Source organism: Crinia signifera, chromosome 6, assembly GCF_055691185.1.
Source record: "Crinia signifera chromosome 6, ASM5569118v1, whole genome shotgun sequence".
NCBI classification, from domain to species: Eukaryota; Metazoa; Chordata; class Amphibia; order Anura; family Myobatrachidae; genus Crinia; species Crinia signifera.
The window spans coordinates 203,034,619-203,056,209 of record NC_139222.1 but is presented as its reverse complement, the minus strand read 5'-3'; the positions used below and the strand labels follow the sequence as shown (position 1 = coordinate 203,056,209).

General features: G+C 42.3%; 1 protein-coding gene across 5 annotated transcripts in view; it reads left to right on the top strand.

Annotated features, from left to right (window-relative positions):
* The window catches only part of TOM1L1 (target of myb1 like 1 membrane trafficking protein), a 163,014-nt gene that overhangs the window by 31,745 nt on the left and 109,678 nt on the right, over window positions 1–21,591 (top strand). For all 5 annotated transcript variants that reach the window (XM_083148655.1, XM_083148651.1, XM_083148650.1 and 2 more), the window contains exons 2-4: window positions 265–349; window positions 17,033–17,111; window positions 20,958–21,107. In XM_083148655.1, coding sequence (XP_083004781.1) covers window positions 312–349; window positions 17,033–17,111; window positions 20,958–21,107 — 267 coding nt within the window. In that variant the 5' untranslated portion in view covers window positions 265–311. The remainder of the gene's footprint in view (window positions 1–264; window positions 350–17,032; window positions 17,112–20,957; window positions 21,108–21,591) is intronic.

The following is a 21,591-nucleotide window of genomic DNA, read 5'->3' as shown; positions in this document are numbered from 1 at the left end:
CATCACCTGTCTCTATAGCCATTACCTCACAATACAAAAATACAGTGTACTGGTAAAAAAAAAAAAAACACAATATAAAAACCATAATGTGTAAGGATTATAGACCGCAAGCTTTATTTACATGAGCAGGGACTGATGAGAATGGGCAACTATGTAAAGTGCTGTGGAATATGTGTGTTCTTATGTATATAATATACTGATAATAAATACATTTTAGCTAATCACAGATGATCTGATGTTTTATACTTTATTTATACCTACTAGCAACAAGCACAATTGGAACACAGAAATCAGAAGACTGGGGTCAATTTATGAATATATGTGATTTCATCAATTCCACAGATGATGGGTGAGTGTACACAATCTTCTTCCAAATAGAATATGATAATATAAATAGAACATTTTAGCCCTTCAGTCCTGAAAATCCTGCCCTTTCCCATTTACTCTTGGGTACAAGGAGTCTTAACATAGTGCTTTAGATCATGTGGGTCCATTTCTATGAGCTTGTTTTTTTAGAAATCGTGTCCAGTGTATGTGTATGTGTTTATAATATTAGATTATATATAGAATTGTCAGAAAGACACTCAGTGCCAGATTAAGCCTTCGGGGGGCCCAGGGCACTTTAGACAGGGGGCCCCCCTTGCACTTGTCATTACTGGCTACAAACTGCATGTCAAAACACAGAGTAAAGGAAGTATAAACTTGGTCAATGGGTAACTGCAGGGGATATATATATATATATAGTCCCAGTGCTGCCTCTGATTAAAAACCCTCCCATGACTAGGCTGCTGCTACTGTTCTCCATAGGCCTGAAAAGCATGTAATGAGCTCCACCAATCAGAGCTCAGCACAAACATCTCAGCCTCTGCCCTCTGGAGCAAAGTGTCATGGGACTTAGTCAACTCCCGGTAATGCACTGCACACTTGGCTCCCGATGTTTAGCACCATTAATCATTGTCACATTGGCAGATAGGTGAAGCTGCAGCACTACCCCACTCCCATGTACAAAACATTTAGCTAAAAAAAAATATATATATATATTTAAAAAAAATATACATGCCAACCACAGGGGTGCCCTAGCTAGAGGGGGGCCCAGTGGTACTGACCCCTTGTGCCCCCATTATAATCCGGCCCTGAAGACACTCACCCATACCATGTTCAGCGGATCCAGTGCTTTCTGGAAAGTTAAATGCAATGAACAGGAGACAGCGGCACACGGAGACAAGGTGTATAGAATATGTACCTTGATAAAGGGGTCTAAGAGCCCTGAAATGTTTCACTACTGTATGCATGATTTGTGAATATATTTATTGATTTTGAAGTCTATAGGAGACGTTGTCGCTCTGGATTATTGTATATGCTGTGACAAGGATCACAAATATGGGGACTCAGATGAAGACTATGTTGTTTATTTTTAACAGCAGGTCAGAGCATTACAGTCAGTAGCACACAGGCACTCTCATGCACTCTACAGGCACTCTCAGCACAGCAGACTCTTGAAAGGCACCAATGGCCCTATGATAAAAAAACAAACCAGCCTACCACCAAGAGCAAGGTGACTCTGCCCTGGAAACCCTTATATCAGGAAATCCCGGTGCTGTTGATTACGCACCTGGGATTCTGCTACTCCTCCCAAAACCTGGTGCAAATGCGTATGTGCAGCTTCTAATACCAACTGCTCCCTTGTAAAGTAGAAAATTGATATAGCAAATCATTTTTCGAAACAAAATATGGTAAAGCATCAATTGCCCTGCCATTAACCACTTTAACAGTCTTATTTAAAGCGTATAACAAATTGCTGTCATCGTGTTGATCTCTCTCAAAGTCCTGCAATGAGATCTTCCCACCAACTGGGTTCCATTGGGCCTCAGACACAGTCTCTTGGGGTGGTTCAGAATCGGCAGCATCTCTCCCGGATGCTAAACTTTTATAGTCTCTGGTAACTGGCCCCTGAGTTGCTTCAATTACTGATGGTTTGTTAGTGTCATGCCGGATAACCAGCTCCTGCAGGGTGGCCATCCTGTAGCGCTGCATCGCACCTGCGTGTGTGGCATAAGTTCAGTTTGTCTCCACCCCCCTGAGGAAGTCTGAACGACAAAACATGTTGGGCCACTTCTGAAACCTACGTCACATCACTATCAGCTAAGCCATTTATAAACCTCATATTTATGCTGATGATTTTATGTTTTTACAACCATTTAATAGTTTTGTCATTGTTGTTGCAACAAGTTCCATATTTGGAGAGATTGTGAAAAGAGTTTGTGAATGTGGCACCTAGAAGCTTGGGTGCATACTGCTACATCTGAGAGGAATCTTTTTAAATGATTTGTATCCAAATGTAGATGAGCCCCAAAGCAGTTAGTAAGAGATACTATACTTGCTAAAGTGCTGGGAAATGGTGCTGATGATTCAATGTAAATGTATCTATCTCTCATTCCTTTTATCCCAAGAAATGTAACAGTGTAAAGTGGGCTAGGTGAAATGAGGGAGATTACTAGACTAATGAGGCAGAGAGGGAGATTGCTGTTATTTCATGGAGTCTCCTGCAGAATGCAGGAGGGTAGGCAGCTACATACCTCCCAACATGACCCTCTCCAAGAGGGACACAATGCTCTGTTACTGGTCTTCCCTCTTAATTTATGATTGCCATCACCTGTGGGGAAACACCTTTCTTATCCATTTACCTGTTTAAAACAGGTGACAGCAATCATACATTAAGAGGGAAGTCCAGAAACAGAGCAAAGTGTTTCTCCTGGAGAGGGTCATGTTGGGAGGTGATAACGCTGTTTTAGCACTAAGAAATCCCTTCAATTAATCAGGTCACCTCTCAGATCTTTTACCAATGCATTGGTGAGAACACAATGAGGAGAGACACCACCATCCAGTTATGTCTTCAGAGTATTCTGGTTTAATTAGTGAACAGCACATATTTATATGCAGCCATAGATGGCCGCCCACACATATCCTGCCCAACACAGGGCTTACAGACTACAAAATATCCCCCCCGTACATATGATAAAACATAAGAGTACGTGCAATGTCTAGCGTCCCTAATCTAATCTTATGGTTCCATACAGCTCTGGTTTCATATCTCCATGTCTGTTGAGCTACAATCTCTTTGCACATCTATAATTGTGGTCTCTGGTTGTCTAGTCTGACTCTGAGATGAGCGCAGATAGCTGACATGTGGTTCTTCTGAAAAACCAGAGTGCAGATACTTTCTCTTTGCAGTTACAAGCTAATATGTTAAGAATTCTTCCTTATATTGAAACATTATTGATTATTATAACAAAATACAATGGCTAAGCCTTTTAGCGCTATCATTTCCCCACGTCTTTATAATAATCAAACACTACAGAATTATCTGATATTACAATCTCTCTGCCCAACAAGTCTAAGCAATAACAGTCTACTCTAATGGCATAAAAAAGAAACATGGCTTTGCTTCCACAAGTAGGATGCTACACCCTATCAAGTGAGTTGGTCCTTGGCTGTTTCCAGTTGGCGGACTGTTGGCGCATCTCCATTAAGGTAGACTGCTGTTGGACTTTTTTAACCAGGCTCTTCTGCAATGTTTTATATTTAGAGGATTCACAAGCTTTCTTTATCCGTTTTTGACAAACTGAAAAACAGCAAGGCAGTATCTTAAAACACAGATATAGTACGATTACAATTCCAACACCTTTTAAAAGAAAACATCAGTAAATTACTTTGTCTGGCTCGGGGCTTAGTAAATTATACATTTTTCCTATCCAAACTTAACTTTCAGTAATGAGATGAAGTCCGAAATAATTGTTGTAATATTTCATTGCTTTTTTGCTTTTAGATCATGTCCATCATATTTAAAAATGTCATTGTAAAGTTCAGTAACATTGTCCATAACTTGTGCAAACTCAATAATCTCTTGTTGATTGTCCAAATAACCACCATTTCCATAGATATTTTCCAAGGTGGTATCCATATGATTTTTACTGGAGAATCGATAAATGGAATATATTTCCTAATAACCGGATTAATGTCTCTTTTGAGATGTCGATTGACCTGTGAAAAGACTTCATTCAACTCATCATGGGTTATTGTATAAGACTTTGGTATATATTCCCTTTATTCCCAAATAGCAAAATCTTCAAACTTTATTGGTAATCTTTTCAAACCATATTTTCAACCAATATTATAAATTTTGGTTTTAGCATAAAGAAAAAGAACATCAAACTCTAGAACTATGGTGGAAACCATTATTCCTAACTTATAACTTTAAACTCTGGAACATTCATATGTAGTGTAAACTCAAATACTTTATCATTTCAATCTAAGGTGCATACGATAAACCGAAAACCTTTAAAAATATTTGCACATGATTCAGCAGAACATACTGTATGGCGTATGCATTGTAACAATTTTGTCACAATATCCTACATAAACTTTTATCTTGTATGGCATTTCCTTGTAGTGTAAGTGTGTACATTCCTCTGTTTACCTAAAATCTAGTTTCATCTCACTTATAATTTTGCTGAAACAAAATAATGATATCTTATATAAATCACAATCCTTTTTTCTCCACAAATTTCCAAAAGTAACTATTTAGTAACTTTAGTAACTCAAAAGTAACTCATCAATGGTGTGTTAATGCATACTCAACAATCAGTTGCATTTGTTACCTGTCCATACAGTGAATGATACCGTCGACTTAGATATTCTTTTGAATAATATACCATGTTATCCATACATCAGAATATATCTTTCTCCTCTGGTGGGAGTACAATAATCACAAATTCATCTTTCAAAGGGTGTTGTACCCTGTTCCTTATAAATATACTTAAATGTTCTTGTTGACCTGCTTAGAAGGGACAAAGGAATTGGACTTAGTGAAATAACCCCTATCCATACTAATGGACAGGTACTGTACTCAGACCATGAACCTCGACTGGGCCCCTCTCCAAGGTAGATAATTATAAATACTGCAATCCCCATTGGTACCATTTGGCGGAAATTGTGAACATTAAAACTTGTGGTCGTACTTTGGAGAAGAGGATCGTTTCCCATCTGTGAGGGGTGTACTTCCTTATATTTCCTGTATCTATTACTTTGGCACCATTGGAGGGGACACTCACACCTTCGATACTTTCAAATACTGCAATGTCCATGATTACTCCACTCATGCAACTTGAATATTGTCCTTAACATTGTCCCGTAAGTATACAGTCAGTTATAAACAATGCTTTCCATCTTGATTGAAGAACTCTATTAAAGTCTCTGTGTATGCACACAGCTTAGCCTTTGGTGATTTTTAAAACTTGAACATCTCACCGTTTTGCAATGCGACCTGCGAATCCAGGTAAATGTCCTTCTCAGCAACTTTCATAGCTGTATCTGTTGTCAGCAATACTTGCTAAGGACTGTCCCATCAATCTGCAAGGGAACCTGAATGCAAGAAAGTTCTCACCATAACATGGTCTCCAGTCTGTGTATCTGCAAAGGAACCTGAATGCAAGAAACTTCTCACCATAACATGGTCTCCAGGCTGTGTATCGTGCTCTGGACCAAATGAAGAAGACGTTGGATCTCCTGTTGAACTCGACGAAGGTCTTGTAACTGCTTAAATAAGTGGATAACATATTGAACAGTCAAATGATGATGCAATTTCAAAGTCAGCCTTTGGATCAGTACCGTATCGTATCTGGTCTGCCATCTGAATTTATGTGGAGAGAGGTTAAGCAGAGGCCCAGGTGTGGTATAAACTATGAAGCGCTAGTGCAGTGCTTCTGGTCATGCCACTCCTTTCTCCCTTGTAAGATACCGTCCTAACCACCTTTGGATATAAAGACATATGTATTTTTGATTCCATTCCCATCATTTCACACATTATTTGAAAAACTTTCCCTATAATACTGTATTTGTTCCTTGGTCATTTTCTATGACACTTGATACATACCAATTCTTGCAAAATCTTTTTTCTGGCAGTAAACTGCTCAATTTCAGACACTTCAGGCCATGCCTCTAACATATAAACACTTTCATATACGTACATAAACCTTCTTTTCTGTAACTGAATAAAATCAATAATATCGATTTGTAACCTCTACAAATGTGACAAATGCTTTATCTTAATTTATTTCATAAACACCCTTGTCTCTTAATTATATCTTAAACAAATAATACTACTTTGCCATTTGGCTTTATTCATTTTTATAACTCTCGGTAATTATTTTGATGTTACTCTTTTATTTTCTGACTTTATCCAAATACACTGTTATAACATCTAATAAATGTCAGTTTTTTTTTTTTTTTTTTTTTTTTTTGAAGAGTTACTATTCCTTTTGATACTCTTTCAGTAAATCAATCTTAATATAATAACAAAACCAAACAACAATTATTGTTATATGTGTCATGACATGGGAGGGACCTCCCTAGTAACAATGTCAACCAACCAATCATTCGTTACCCCTAGAAACAAGATCAATTTGTCTAATATGATCTTGGCATTTAATAACTGCAAACCTCCTATGTTTCATCAATGTTATTACAGTTTGTGAATGTGCATTAGGTGTACCTGAAGCTATGCAATAACCTCTATGCTTCCAATCAACACCAAACTCTGGTACTAATACTAATGTTGACCCAGCAAATTTATTTTTGTAAATAAGACATGTTCTAATTAATGTTGCTAATGACCTCATCATGTGTACTTAACTCATTGATCTCTCTTCTTCCCATTCTATATATATATATTCATCCCCCATTTGGGAAGAAGAAAACAATGCAGTTGGCCAAATAATGGTTTCTTAATAAACATCTACCTTTACTTAAAACATAACATAACAAAATAGGTGTAACCTTGAATGTTGTTTTCTGCTAGAACCTTGTATAAAACTCTACTTAAATGCATTTTACCCCTGTGGCAGTTTCTTGTACTAGGTAAACTTCGATTGCAGATTCAATGTTGGGCTTCATGGCAGCTGGAATATAACTGGTATTTATCACCTCCAAGCAGATTCACTGGACATGTAGGTGAGGTTAAAAATTCATTAGGTACAGGTGTAAATTCATCATTTACAAGGAGAGAAGTTGGAACAGTCTGACATTATTGCCTCTGTTAAGGGAAAATCCTACATTTTCATGTCTGACTGACAATCTGTTATACTATTGTCTTATGGTGAGGTTATTTTGCACCAAATCAGGCTCGGCTGCTGCAGTGTCTCTAATCTGATCACATCTGAATTGCACTCTATATAACAACTGTTTGCCTGAAGCTATAGTGTAGCGATTAGGAGGAGTTGGGGCTGCCTCAATTGCCCCTCTATTACCTTGTGCTTGTTGGGCACCTATGGCTTGAATAGTATTGAATTCACCTATTCCTATAGAGGCTTTAAGAATCTGTTCTAAGTCAACCCAACATGGTGTGTAAATAGAACACAGTTGTTTGATTCTCTTTTCAAATTCTGCTGGACTCTTTCTGATATCTGGTAAATCATTTACAATGCGCATAATATCTGAGGGAAACCATGGTATGTACTTTTCCTGTTCTACATTTTCTGCAACATACCCAACATCATTAGGTCCTAAATTAGGTGTATGTCTAGGTTTAGGATGTCTATTCATTCTGACAGGCATTATTTGGTATTCATTACCAGGTATGTTAAATCTTGACTTTAGACTACCATTTCTATTGGGACTAGTATTGTAATCCCATAATCTCCTTTGCATCAAGTCAATATTACAAAATCGACCATTTTCACTGCCCTCCGGTACACATTCCCCACAAACAGGGCATTTTTGGATTACATCTTTAAGGCTTAGTGTATCTTCTGGTTTTTCTGAATCACTTAGTGTTTTTAAATAACGTTTTTCAGGTGTCTTTTGTTCTACATTCGTGGGCATTAATAATTGTGATGACCCCACCGCAACACTTTCAACATTGTCAACAGTATTATGTATTATTGGAACATATACGGTGGTGGCTTTATCTCAGTCATATAATCTTCCTGTTTAGACCTTTTTTTCCTACATCAATTTCTTGTGAAACAATTTGCCATATTTGTACAGTGTCTAAATAACCCTTTTTCCTCTGTAACCAATGACCGTCTGTGACTTGGAATCTTTTCCAAGACTGCTGTGGATCTAATGTCCCTTACTTGGGAAAATTAGTTTTTTAATACCTTTTCCTACCTTCCCGTTCCGCAACAACTTCTGTAGGTGAGCACTCCTGTATCTTATTCCCGTCCCCTCCCATAGAGGTAATTAAGCTCTATGGGTATTGGCCGTATCCAATTGCGGTGAAGCGGGATGTGTAGTTGTGCGGGAAGTAAACTGTGTATCACTGGCTGCCTTTTGTTTAGACACTGACTTTACCAATCTGTTTACTCTGAAAATGAACCCACTTAATTTGTCTGGGTTTAACATTAGGAAGATATCCTACATCTATGATATTTGAAATCTTAACACCGTATTTAATTTTTGCTAATTCTTGAAAACTTTTAGGACAAATTGTTGGTATATTGCAATGATTAATGGGCCATTTGTCTAAACATGAAGGATATGATAGAATTATATATCCTGACAATAATTCTGCATTCAAATGACATCCCACAATAACAACAAACTCTGTTAAAACCTTTTCCTTTTCTGAAATGGTTATCTTAAAAGTCGTTCTTTTTTGTAAGACACTGGTTAAAGTTGCATAATAAGTGAAACCATATACTGGTTTATACCACAACACAATGCTGGTTGTACACTGGCTGCAAGTGCCTACAGGATAAAGGCAAGTACTTGGATCAGTCATTCAACCACGTTTGACTTATACAGACATGACAATAATGCGATCAATTGTAAAGGCTGAGCTGGTACGGTCCCTTAGGAACATCCAGGGGCCACCGTTGACAAGAGACAGGTCAAGCCTATGGTAGCAAGTGCCAAGGGTGGTCTTTGAGTACCTATGGACTAATTAACAGCCCTTATACACTTTACACTCATTTGATTTAGACTTTAAAACTATTTTTTCAACGTTTACTCGACACAGACACGAGACAACAACGGACTGTCAACTGAGGCGGCAGGCGGACCAATACCTCAGTGTTCAGTTACCAAGTAGACCCCGTTAAGGCTGGTCCAAAACTTGCATCCACATATAAGACATAAACATATATAGCAGCAATGTAGTGTGTTATACCTTAAAAATGAAACAATACAAATACAACTACAAATAACCTAGGCTGTGTGACCAGTTAATTGGGTTACTATAATGACAGCAAGGAAAGACAGGAAATGTATAGTTTTCTACAAAATACCAGATGAAACTCAAAGAGTCTGACTTGAGTAAAATAGACTGAAATCAATCTTTCCTACTCACCCGGGTATCAGTCAGAGTCTCAGAGAGCCGTCTAGTTTAGAAGTTTGCCATTAGATGTCGATCCTTCCACGTGTCATCCCGGACGAGCCCCCATCATGATAACACTGTTTTAGCACTAAGAAATCCCTTCAATTAATCAGGTCACCTCTCAGATCTTTTACCAATGCATTGGTGAGAACACAATGAGGAGAGACACCACCATCCAGTTATGTCTTCAGAGTATTCTGGTTTAATTAGTGAACAGCACATATTTATATGCAGCCATAGATGGCCGCCCACACATATCCTGCCCAACACAGGGCTTACAGACTACAAAATATCCCCCCCGTACATATGATAAAACATAAGAGTACGTGCAATGTCTAGCGTCCCTAATCTAATCTTATGGTTCCATACAGCTCTGGTTTCATATCTCCATGTCTGTTGAGCTACAATCTCTTTGCACATCTATAATTGTGGTCTCTGGTTGTCTAGTCTGACTCTGAGATGAGCGCAGATAGCTGACATGTGGTTCTTCTGAAAAACCAGAGTGCAGATACTTTCTCTTTGCAGTTACAAGCTAATATGTTAAGAATTCTTCCTTATATTGAAACATTATTGATTATTATAACAAAATACAATGGCTAAGCCTTTTAGCGCTATCATTTGTATGCAGCTATGACCTTTACAATGGGGCAGATGTATTAACCAGCGTTAAGTGCAAAAATGCACTTAACGCTGGTTAACTGGGGGGGATTACGTCTGTCCCTAATGTATTACTAGCGCACCTAACGTGCGCTAGTGACAGCCTGCCGAGTTACGCTCGGCGGGGCTGTCCCTGCAATCCCCCCCAGGGATTAACGGCCGGGGCGATGTATTAACAGCCTTCAAGGCGTTAATTCGCCCCGGCCGCTTCGCCAGCTCAGGGCTAGCGTTGTCCTATCCCCCACTATGGGGACAACGCTAGCCCTGCGTCTGGCTTGGGCTGCGCTGGAGATCTCGCGGTTTTTGCGAGATCTCGCGCATGCCCAGTGCGGCCGGCCGGGGGACAGGAGATAGCGCATCAGTATTAACTGATGCGCTATCTCCAGAAAGGGACATCGCCGAAGGGGGGAGTTAACGCTCCCCCGCTTCGGCAGACAAGATGTTAATACATCTTGTCGATGTCACTTCCTGCTTCGCCTCGCTATTGAGGCGAAGCAGGAAGTATCATAGCGGCGCGATAAGCATCTGCCCCAATATACCTGAGAGGTCACCTGGCAGTTATACAATCAACTATCATGGAGTGCCAGACATTGGGGCAGATGTATTAAACTTTAACAAGAGGTAAATCCAAGGGTAGAGAGATAAACGTCCAGCCAATCACCTGCTAACTGCCATGTTACAGACTGTGTTTGAAAAAAAGTCAGTAAGGAGCTGATTGGCTGGACGTTTATCTCTCCTTATCACCCTTGCATTTATCTCTTGTTAAGGCTTAATACATCTGCCCCATTGCATGATATATACAGTATATGTGTATATGTAATATATGTATTTAGGTCTAATGGTTATTAATTATGCATTTGGAGCAGAAGCTGCCATCATTTGTTCATACAATAAATAACATTTTCTGAAAGTGTAATCCATGCTGATGTACATAGTATCTCTCTATATATAAATGCATGATTTTCAAGCTCGGACTGTCCTACTTTTGGATAAATATGGTCTAAATGCAAATCTACATAGCGAAAGGAATTATAATGTGGCTTTGACCCATTCATTTAATTGTAGCTTCCAAGTTTCCATTCTGCTAAAATACAGCTACATACTGTAGCTTAATTTATGTTTTGAAAGGGTGCATCAAACTGTTTTTTTTTAATCTTTTTATTAAGTTTTTCAATAAACATACAGAAAAGAAAGATGTCATCATTTGCCCTGTTCTTTACAAAGTAAATATTGCAGCAGTGATATATCGGCTTTCGGCCCAATATATTTTATGGCAGTCAATAACAGTAGGTATCAGACAAAAGACACACACATGGGGGGGGGGGGGGGGGTGCGAGGTAAAGGTAGTTATAAAGATAGGTAGTAGTATAAGCTTAGATTGTGAATGATCCAGGAGTGATACATAGTCATCAGAAATAACATTTTGAACATAAACATAGCATACAGTTGCATAGCGAGAAGGCCCATGTGTTATACAGTAGTAAGTCCATGGATAATAATAGTTGGAGTCAATTATCCTGTTAGTTCCAGCAGTCCATAGGTCAAACAAATTAAGGTGGAGTGTCAAGGTATGGGTGTGCCCTTAGCCATTCTTTGTTTCCACAGAATCCCTGGATAGTGTTCCGTGATTGTTCATCTAAAGAGAATATCCATTTATCCCATTTGTTATGAAAGGATTTTATAGAGCCAGCTAACATCAAGGATTTTAAATCAAAATATAACAGTTGCAAAAGCTTAGTTGTCAGCTCCTGTATAGTCGGGGCTGATTTCTTTGTCCAGTGAATCAAAATGATTTTTTTTACCAGAGTCAGCATTATAATCAGAAAAGGGAGGCGCATCAAACAGTTTTTATTATACAGATGGAGCCCTCCTCATTTAGCCTGTTAATTGGATTAAGTGAGTAATAGGATTACTCTGCTAATCCCCTACTGTATTGTTCTGTGTATTGTATTGCTGCTGAGAACAATAGGATAGCCAATGGCGAGCCACGAACTAAGGAACAAAGTTGATAGGGGCTCCAACTGTATGTGTCAATTATGTGTTTGTGGGATATATATATGAAGCAGTGATAAGGGAGGAGAAGTGATAAAGTGCCTGGTACTTTATCACCGGCCAATCAGCTCCTGACTGTTAAGTATAGGCAGGGTTTAAATAGGGATAGGCAAAAAAGAAGAAAGTACTCTCTCTTTTTTAGGGGCACAGATAGTTAAAACTTAATTTTTAATCGTATACACTTTTAAAATGATATTGCTCAAGACAGACAACAAACACAACACAACAAACAAAACATTGTACAATGAAGGGAGATATGCTCAAATGTCTCCTCCCTTAAATCAAATAACTGATGCCGCCACAGGTGCAAAAATATTTCTTGTCAAAAATCAATAACGTTTCAATGTCTGTAATAACCTATAAAGGGTTGTATCAAAGACATTAGCAACTACTGTATGTTGCCGAAGTATTAATGTTGCAAACAGGAATGGAAACACTATGAGTAACCTAAATACAATTGTAACATAAGTATGAAACATGCATAGAGTTTGCGAAATCCTCTGTTCATAGAAATCACTCATATACTGTAGGCATAATTAACTTCAAATAACTAAATATACTGATACTTATCCCTGTGCAATTGACCCCAAAATTATGAATTGTTTAGCTGTGTCCACATAAATCCCCCACAGTATTAATATTCAACGGTATAATACCACATATAGAACAGCGTGACTGAGAAAGGATGGGTGTGAGGATGAAATGTGAAAAGTACCCCTGCTGAGTCCTTCTATTGGTATATCGAGGTCATGGGTGGTCGCCAAGGTCTCAAAAAATGGGGTTTGGAAAAGAAAAGGTGAAACTACTGTCCCTAAGTATATGATGGTATCGACCCCTGATTAGTATAATACCAGTGCAGGGTGTCGTGACCAAACACATGGGATGAGTGTACACCAGTGCAGAAATATGCAAAATAGTAACTGGTGATCACTGTGCCTCTGCTGTGTGCTGCTGCTCACCACTTGCCTGCAGCAGAGGTGGGGAGTGAGCGACACTAAGAGGGGTGCAGGGAGTCCCAAGGGGGAGAGAATTGCATAGAGAGAGAGATAAAGTACAATATAAATAGTGGGGTCCCTGCTGCGAATGTACGCTGCTGCTCCCCACTTACCTTTAGCAGAGGTGGAGTGTGAGCGGTAGAGTGAGCCAGCAGTAGGTTCCCGGGGTTAAGAGGGTGCAGATGCGAGGGAGTGCCGCTGTTGAGGCACCTTATCCCCTAGAGCAGTGTAGTAGAAAAGACAGTAGTGACAGGTACTGATAACTAAGAGTACCTGGCAGCGTCCGCCGATGCTGCTTAAACTCAGTAGTGGTTGGTCAGGGCTATACTGGTCACCAGGCTGTTAGGTGGACTGTAGAAGTGTTCACCCGCCTCCTCCTTCCGTATGCCCGGCACTTATTGTCCTGTATAATGTAGGAGTATTGCTGGAGCCGGCCGTTGAAGGAGCCGCTGACGGGGACTGCATGTGCAGCCGCCGCCGTCAGTAGATTTCCAGTGCACACTGCGCCCGGCTCCTGCTGTGCTGTCCGTACAGGAGTGTGACAGGAGCCGGTTCTTAGGAGAACCGCTGACAGGGACTGTCAATACAGCCGCAGCCGCCACCGTCAGCAGGTTTTCTGGTGCACGCTGCTGAAGCAAAGGGTAGGGTTGTGTGCTTATGCACCGAACACCGCGGTCAGCAAGGTTCTGGTGCACGCTGCTGTCACGGGAGAAATGGGGGGTGTGGATACACAGGTCACAAGGGGTCAAATCAGGACATCAGATGGCCGTTTCGCAAGTCTAGCTTCATCAGTGTAAATAGGGATAGTTAGGAGCTGATTGGCCGGTGATAAAAAACCAGGCACTTTCGGCGAGATGTATTAAAATACATCGCTGCCCTTCGCGCCCCCCCCCCCCCGCCACGATGCCAGCGCATATGTACTAACATATGCGGCTGGCATCGCGGTGCGGTGACGGAGCCCCCCCGCCATACCTGTACTCTGGTGTGCGGGGGTCTCCGTCACCTCCCTGCCGCCTGGCTCTCCCCTCACGACGGGGACAGCTAAGCAGGCTGTCCCCGGCGCCTCCTCCTCCCCCCTGCAGCCGGAAGGATGTCCGGCTGCTTCACTAGGGAGAGGAGGGGTTTACCTTCCGGGGTCCAGGAGGACCCTTTAGGAAGGTAAGCCAGAGGGGGGGTCGGCGAGGCGGCGGGTTTGCGGCGGCGGGCGGTGAAAAGAAGCCCATAGGCTTCTATAGGGTATCGCCACCCAAAGGTGGTGATACCCTTCAAAGCGGTATCATTTTTGATACATTGGAAAATGCGGTAAAACCGGGGTTTTACCGCATTTTCCGTTTGATACATCTCACCCTAAATCAATTCTCCCTTATCAGTCACCCCTGAATTACATAACATCAAGATGTAAATTAGTACCAAACCTGATTTTAATTAATCAAGAGAGCAGGGGATATGAGAACCAGGACTGTTTTTATTATGTGTAATCTATGTGAGTCATTATGATATTCCTGCAAAGTACTGTAAAGGTGTAAAACTCACTCCCCTTAGTGAAATTATAGGGCAGGGATAGCCAACTCCAGTCCTCGTGAGATACTAAATGTTAACATTTTCCATGTCTCCTCACAGAATCACAAGTGAAATATTTAGCTCCACCTGTGGATGTTTTGAAAATTGTCAGTGAGTAATGAATACACCTGTGTACCTACTAGATGGCCTGGAAGACGTGAGCTGTTGGTAGCTCTTGAGGACTGGAGTTTTTTGCACCTGCTTATAGGCTGACTCCTGATTACCGGCACCTCCAAAGTACCCAAACATTCAAATTGATTAAACTTGCGGCTCTGTATGCTACTCAAACTGCATTTATTTCAGATACAGGTTATTCCTGAATTGTTTGTGTTTATGGCATCCATTTAAGCATCAAGTCCAAGAAAAAGAAGCCTAAAGGTCCCAATACTCTATGCGATTTGGGCCCGATTCCGGTGGATCAGGCCAAGAAATCAAGTGAAAACGGCCCAAATAGCATGTGTGTTAAATCCGATCTGATTCAATCCACATTGAATCTGAGCCAGAGATCATGAAGGAGGATTGGAAGCGACTTCTCCAAGGGAAGAAGCCACATAAGTGTATGGGCACCTTAGGAAATTATAGATACTTTTTTGAAAAAGACAGAAATCTTGTGAAGTGCATTAAAAATAGGAATTAAAGATAGATTAAAGGTGCGTACACACTGGCCGATATCAATCGAATGGCCGATATATTGATGCACCATCGGCCAGTGTGTACAAGCGATATATCTGTGAATGAATCTGTGTGCGGACGATTCGCCGACCACCCATACAGCTGTGTCGGGAGCCAGCGGTGATTGACAGCTCAATGGGAGTGTGCATGCAAATTTCAGTTCAGCTCCGACAGGATCGGGCAGTGTGAATGGAGAACACACTGCCGAATCCATCTGTAGCTATATCTGCAGATCAATTGATCTGCAGATATATCTATTAGTGTATACCCAGCTCCGGGAGTCCTAGAGATACAGGCTGCCCCAAAAGACTATGGGAGTGATTCTTGTTGACTCACAAAACTGCGAATTTTGCAGGTTTGCAAGTCATTTTGATGCCGCCTGCATGAACGCCCCCCCTCGCACACTGATTTCCCCGCAAGCATGCGGCCATTGAATGATTTTGCAAATGCTTGCAGATCTAAGACACCACTCTGGTGTCTTAAAGCTGTGGGTGCCTGTACGGGAAGCGGGCGGGCACCTAACATCCGGTGACCAAACCCTGCATCCGCGTCACTGGCACATTAGCATGGGAACGCACAGCCTTTTCATGGGAACACCCATGAAACTCTGAGCGTTCCCATGGGTGCAACCACGGCAAGCCGCTCAACGCCCCCCACCCGCATAATCACTTCGCCGTGACCGCTCGAATAATGCGCACTCGCTAAACATCGCTCCCCTGTGCGAACGTGACTAGAATCAGGGCCTGTGTGTGGTTGCAGAAGAGGAAGATAACAAGTTATCTGTGAGAGGCACTTTAAAGATTGAGCGGTCTCCCCCAAGCAGCAGCAAATGGTGGGGGCTGTAAATACCCTAGTAATAGGTAACAGGTTAAAGACAGGGTATGCTGCGCTTTTTTAATGTAAAAAATATATGTATAATTTAACAAATAACATAGATTACATGAAATAATAAAAATGCCTTTTTGGACATAAACTGAATGAGTTAAATTTATGTCCAAAAATGTATTTTTATTATTTCATTAAATCTATGTTATTTTGTTATTTATTCAATTATATATATATATATATATATATATATATATATATATATATATATATATATATATATATATATATATACAGTATATATTAGATTTTAAAAAGAAAGCACAGCATACCCCTTCTTTTACCTGCCCCAAAAGACTCTCTGGTCTGCAGTCCCAACTTCAGCACATTGGCAGGACCCAGGTGTTGCACGTATTGTTACAGTGCAGATTTGCATTTAGCCAATATACTGTACAGTATATTAGAACCGTTTTAAAGGTAGTTGATCAGTAACCAGGAAAAGTAGAGATGCAGAGAACTGAATCGAACAATCAATACTTGTGCAGCAATAGTAATAAATTGTCAGCTGTTGCGAAACTTGTGAGTGGTTGGGCCCAGGTGAAAAAAATATAATCCCTCCCCCCTTCCCCTCCTCCACTCCAATGCAGTGTGTGACAGCATTGGGCCCCTTAGTCTTCAGGGCCCCTGATGCAATGCACCTGCTGCACCAATGGTAGTTGTGCCTCTGATTGCCAGCATTAAACTTCAGGAAAAAATATTCTGTTACAAATGTGGAATCCCTGGCTCTGCTCCTTTGTTGAACGTTTTACTACTAGAGCATAATCTTTACCTGCCTTCTGTATGTGTATGGATATTTAGATGTGTTTCTTAATTGTAATGTTTATATTTTCCATTATAGGCCAAAGGATGCAGTAAAAGCTTTAAAGAGAAAGATCGGCAAAAATTACAATCAGAAGGAAGTGAGACTTGCACTTTCAGTAAGTAGCAGGTATATTTAATATTTAAAACTATTCTTGGCGCTTGAGAACAGTAAAGAGGAACATAATAAACACAAATAGAACAAAGGTGAGCTGGAGGAATGTCTTTCATAACATTACTCATCCTCATGCTTGTCTACTATTCATATTGGTCCTGTCAGTGGAGTAACAAAAAACTGTTTCCCCCCCCCCCCTTTCCCTCCCACCAGAAAAGTTTAGCCCTCCCCAATCTTGCTGACCCCCCTCCTTCTGTCTGCCCCTGCCGAGTCTGTAGCCGGGGACCTTCACATACTTGCCTACTTTCAGAAACTGGTATCAGGGAGATTCCATACCTCACAAGTTGTGCATGGTTAAAACCAGGACCTGCCATGCCGGAGGCGTGGCTGACCCGGGATGGGGGTGGGGCTACCAAGAAGATGGGTGTGGACTCCAGTAAAGTGGGCATGCAGCGACACCCATTTTATTCATTTTTTGGTACTCTTTACTTAGAAGGGCGCCCACGATTTTGATCGTGGGCATCGTTAGTAAAAAATCTCGGGCATCTCGGGGATTGAATGCACTAAAAAATCGGGTGCGATCAACCGACGAGATGCCCGAGATTTCCCATAGGGAACAATGTTAAATGTCTCAATTGACCCAATTTTCCTGTTCAATGCCTCAATTGACCCGATTTTTCCATAGGAAACAATGTTAAATGGGCCACAGAGGCCAAATAGGCACCCTGAAGTGTATAATGGCCACCCGAATTGTTAACGCCACCCCACGATCAACGTCAACCCGATGCGTGGCGAGCGCAGCGAGCCCGCGAGGGGCGGCGGTACGCGTCCTACGACCTTTTCATACCCCCACTATCCACGTCGGCGTGGAGTTGAGAATAGAAAGTGTGGCGAGCGCAGCGAGCCACCGAGCCGAAGCGTGGCGAGCGCAGCGAGCCCCGCGAGGGTACGCGGACAGCTGTGAAGCCCGCGCTCGGTGAGAATAGAAAGTGTGGGGAGCGCAGCGAGCCACCGAGCCGAAGCGTGGCGAGCGCAGCGAGCCCCGCGAGGGTACGCGGACAGCTGTGAAGCCCGGGCTCGGTGGCTCGCTGCGCTCGCCACACTTTCTATTCTCAACTCCACGCCGATGTGGATAGTGGGGGTATGAAAAGGTCGTAGGACGCGTACCGCCGCCCCTCGCGGGCTCGCTGCGCTCGCCACGCTTCGGGTTGACGTTGATCGTGGGGTGGCGTTAACAATTCGGGTGGCCATTATTCACTTCAGGGTGCCTATTTGGCCTCTGTGGCCCATTTAACATTGTTTCCTATGGAAAAATTGGGTCAATTGAGGCATTGAACAGGAAAATCGGGTCAATTGAGACATTTAACATTGTTCCCTATGGGAAATCTCGGGCATCTCGTCGGTTGATCGCACCCGATTTTTTAGTGCATTCAATCCCCGAGATGCCCGAGATGGGCGCCCTTCTAAGTAAAGAGTACCCATTTTTTTCCCGGGTGGCTGGCCACTAGCAGGCTTTGCTGGCCTGGGTGGCTCTTGTGCTGACCACGGGCAGCGGTGCTTGGCAGGCCTCTTAGGCATGATTGTGCCAGGCTCCGCTGTGCTGTCCAGATTTTTAGATGGGGATTATTCTGGGGGTATTGGGGGGACTGGCGGCTAAAATGTGTGCCTCCTGCCAGCTACCAGCCCACACACGCGCACACAAATACAGACAGACACAGGGCATTGTTCTCCTATACACAAACACACAATGCCAGTGTACTCACACACACTGACAGGGATCAGTACCTAACTATATACACACATACAGGGGTCACTACCAGCCTACACACACACACAGGGGTCCAGCCTACACACACACAGAGGGGTCACTGCCAGCCTACACACACGGGTCACTACCAGCACACATACACACAGGGATCACTGCCAGCCTACACACACACACAGGCACACATGGGGTCACTACCAACACACACACACACACTTGTCATTGCAAGCCTACACACACAGACACACACACACATATTGGTGTCAGTGGCAAGATACAGACACACACACACACACATATTGGTGTCAGTGGCAAGCTACAGTATATAAACACAAAAACAAACACACTACATCACAGAGCTGCTTGCACACACAGTACCAGCCAGCATGGAGCTGCAGTGCCGAGGTACTGGTAGAAATACTGTCATGCACTAACCTGAGAACGGAACACACAGCAGTGCACTGCACTCCTGCTCCTCCCCCAGCCTGTCCTCCGAGCTGCTTCCTGTTCTAGCTCCCCGTCACTCCCCCTGTCACTGTCTTCAGCCTGCAGCTTCCACAATGCGGGGGTGAGGTGAAGACTCTGCAGCTGCTGCTGTAAAGTCTCCCTGGAGGCTCTGTCTGCTGGGCGCCGTGGCAGCGCTGCTTACTATGCAATTATGCACGCTCCGCCCCCCATCGTGCCGGACTAGCGCATGCGCAGTCCGGATTTTGAAACTGGACTTTGAAATTCCCGGGGGATTGGGAGGGCTTTGCGGGGGACCGGGGGACTGGGGGCTAAAGCAGGAGGCTCCCGCAAAAATCAGGAGCATCAGCAAGTATGGACCTTCATATCTACTTGTCTGTGGTCCCGGCACTCCTCCTGCTACCATAAAAAATGTCCCTTGCAAGATGGACGCCCACTCACAGCAGGTCTAAGAACCTGCTGCCATTTGCCTTTTATATGTAATGTTCACATATATAATATTATTATTATTGTTGTTATTGTTATTTATATGGCACTTTTCTCCCACTGGGACCCAAAGTGCTTTACATTTATCTTTACAGTACACAAAGCAAGCTTAACAGTGGATATAAGTGAAATGCTTTAGAGAAAAGGAAAGTCTTGAATCTATTTTTAAAGGATTCTACAGTGGGGTTTCTCGCACTGTGCGGGGAAGAGTTCCATGGAGTCAGAAATCTGAAAGCTCTACCCCCAGATGAGTTCAGGCAGATTCTATGTATTGTTAATAGTCCATCATCTGCAGATTACAGTAATCGAGAGGGGCAACAAGGAATCAGAAGCTGCTTCAAGTACCTTGGGCCCTGGTCATGAAGGGCTTTGAAAGTCATTAAGCCAATCCTAAAAGCAATTCCCCATTTTACAGGCAGCCAGTGAGTGTAGTAAAGAATTAGTGTAATGGGGCTGGTTGGTTAACAGACTGGCAGTTGCATTATATAATAATATAATATTATATATTGTAATATCTGCAAGCAATGCAATTATTTTGCTGGGAGCCCAAGGTAAAGGGCAATGTAGTAGTTTTGGTGTGATGATACAAATACAGTACATGTATGAGTCATTCATTCATTTAAATCATCACGCCTCGAATACTACAATGCCCTTTAACTTGGTCTCTCAGCAAAATAATTGCATTGATTGCCCGTAGGCAGATCTTCTGGGGGAATTAAGTGCTTGATTATGGCTATATACTTTAGAAGATGTCTAAGTGTAAATGCATGTCATGGTGCTGCTGGGATACCATCATCTTGTTTATGATTGGTGTTTTAATATAGTTAAAAAAAACAGTAGAGTATTCAGGGATGGGGGCATTAGGGCAATTATATAACAATACACCCATCTTTTTCTGGAGTAGTGTGGCACATGCCATGTATTGCCATAAGGCCTTATGCAGCCTCTGGCATACATGGCATGTGCCTCACTACGCCATCAAGAATAGGGGGTATATTATACGGAGATGTTTTCCCTAATCCCCCTCCCTGGATCCACCACTGCATTGTCTTCATAGGGTTTCTCAACACATAGCCCCAAACTAGCATATGTAATGCTAATTGGATCTCTGTGCTTTCTCTTCTTATAACACAGCTCTTGGATATGTGCATGAAGAACTGTAACACAACTTTCCAGTCCTTGGTGTTAAAAAAGGAGTTCTGTAAGGATGTGTTGGTGAAACTGTTAAATCCAAAGTACAACCTACCTGTCATCTTGCAAAACAGAATTCTTCGCTTGATCATGGTAAATATTTTGGAAAGAGATAACAAACTGTTATAGCTTAATGTAAATTTATCTAGATATAACCAAGAATTGCTCATCGGTGTGTCTCTACAGGGCCGGTGCAAGGCACCGGAGCGCCCCAGGCGAGTCGGGGTGGGGGCGCCCCGGTGCCGGGGGGGAGGGAGGGGGGGTGGTACCTGTGTAAAAAAATTGCTGCCCCGGCGTCCCTGCAGTGCTGGGGCGGTCAGGGGTGTCGGTGCCGTAGGGGTACCTGCGGCGCCGTCATGTGTATAAAGCTGGCTGCGGCCGGCGGGGTCCCTGTAGTGAATAGCAAATAACTAGCGCTTCCCGCGCCGCCGCGCACATAGCGCTAGTTATTTGCTATTCTCCATATGTTAGGGCAATGTGTGGCAGTATTAAATTGGTTTGTGTTTTTCTGCATATGATAATATAAAATAATAAATATAATATATTACAATAATAATCCTGGTACAACATTTATGAA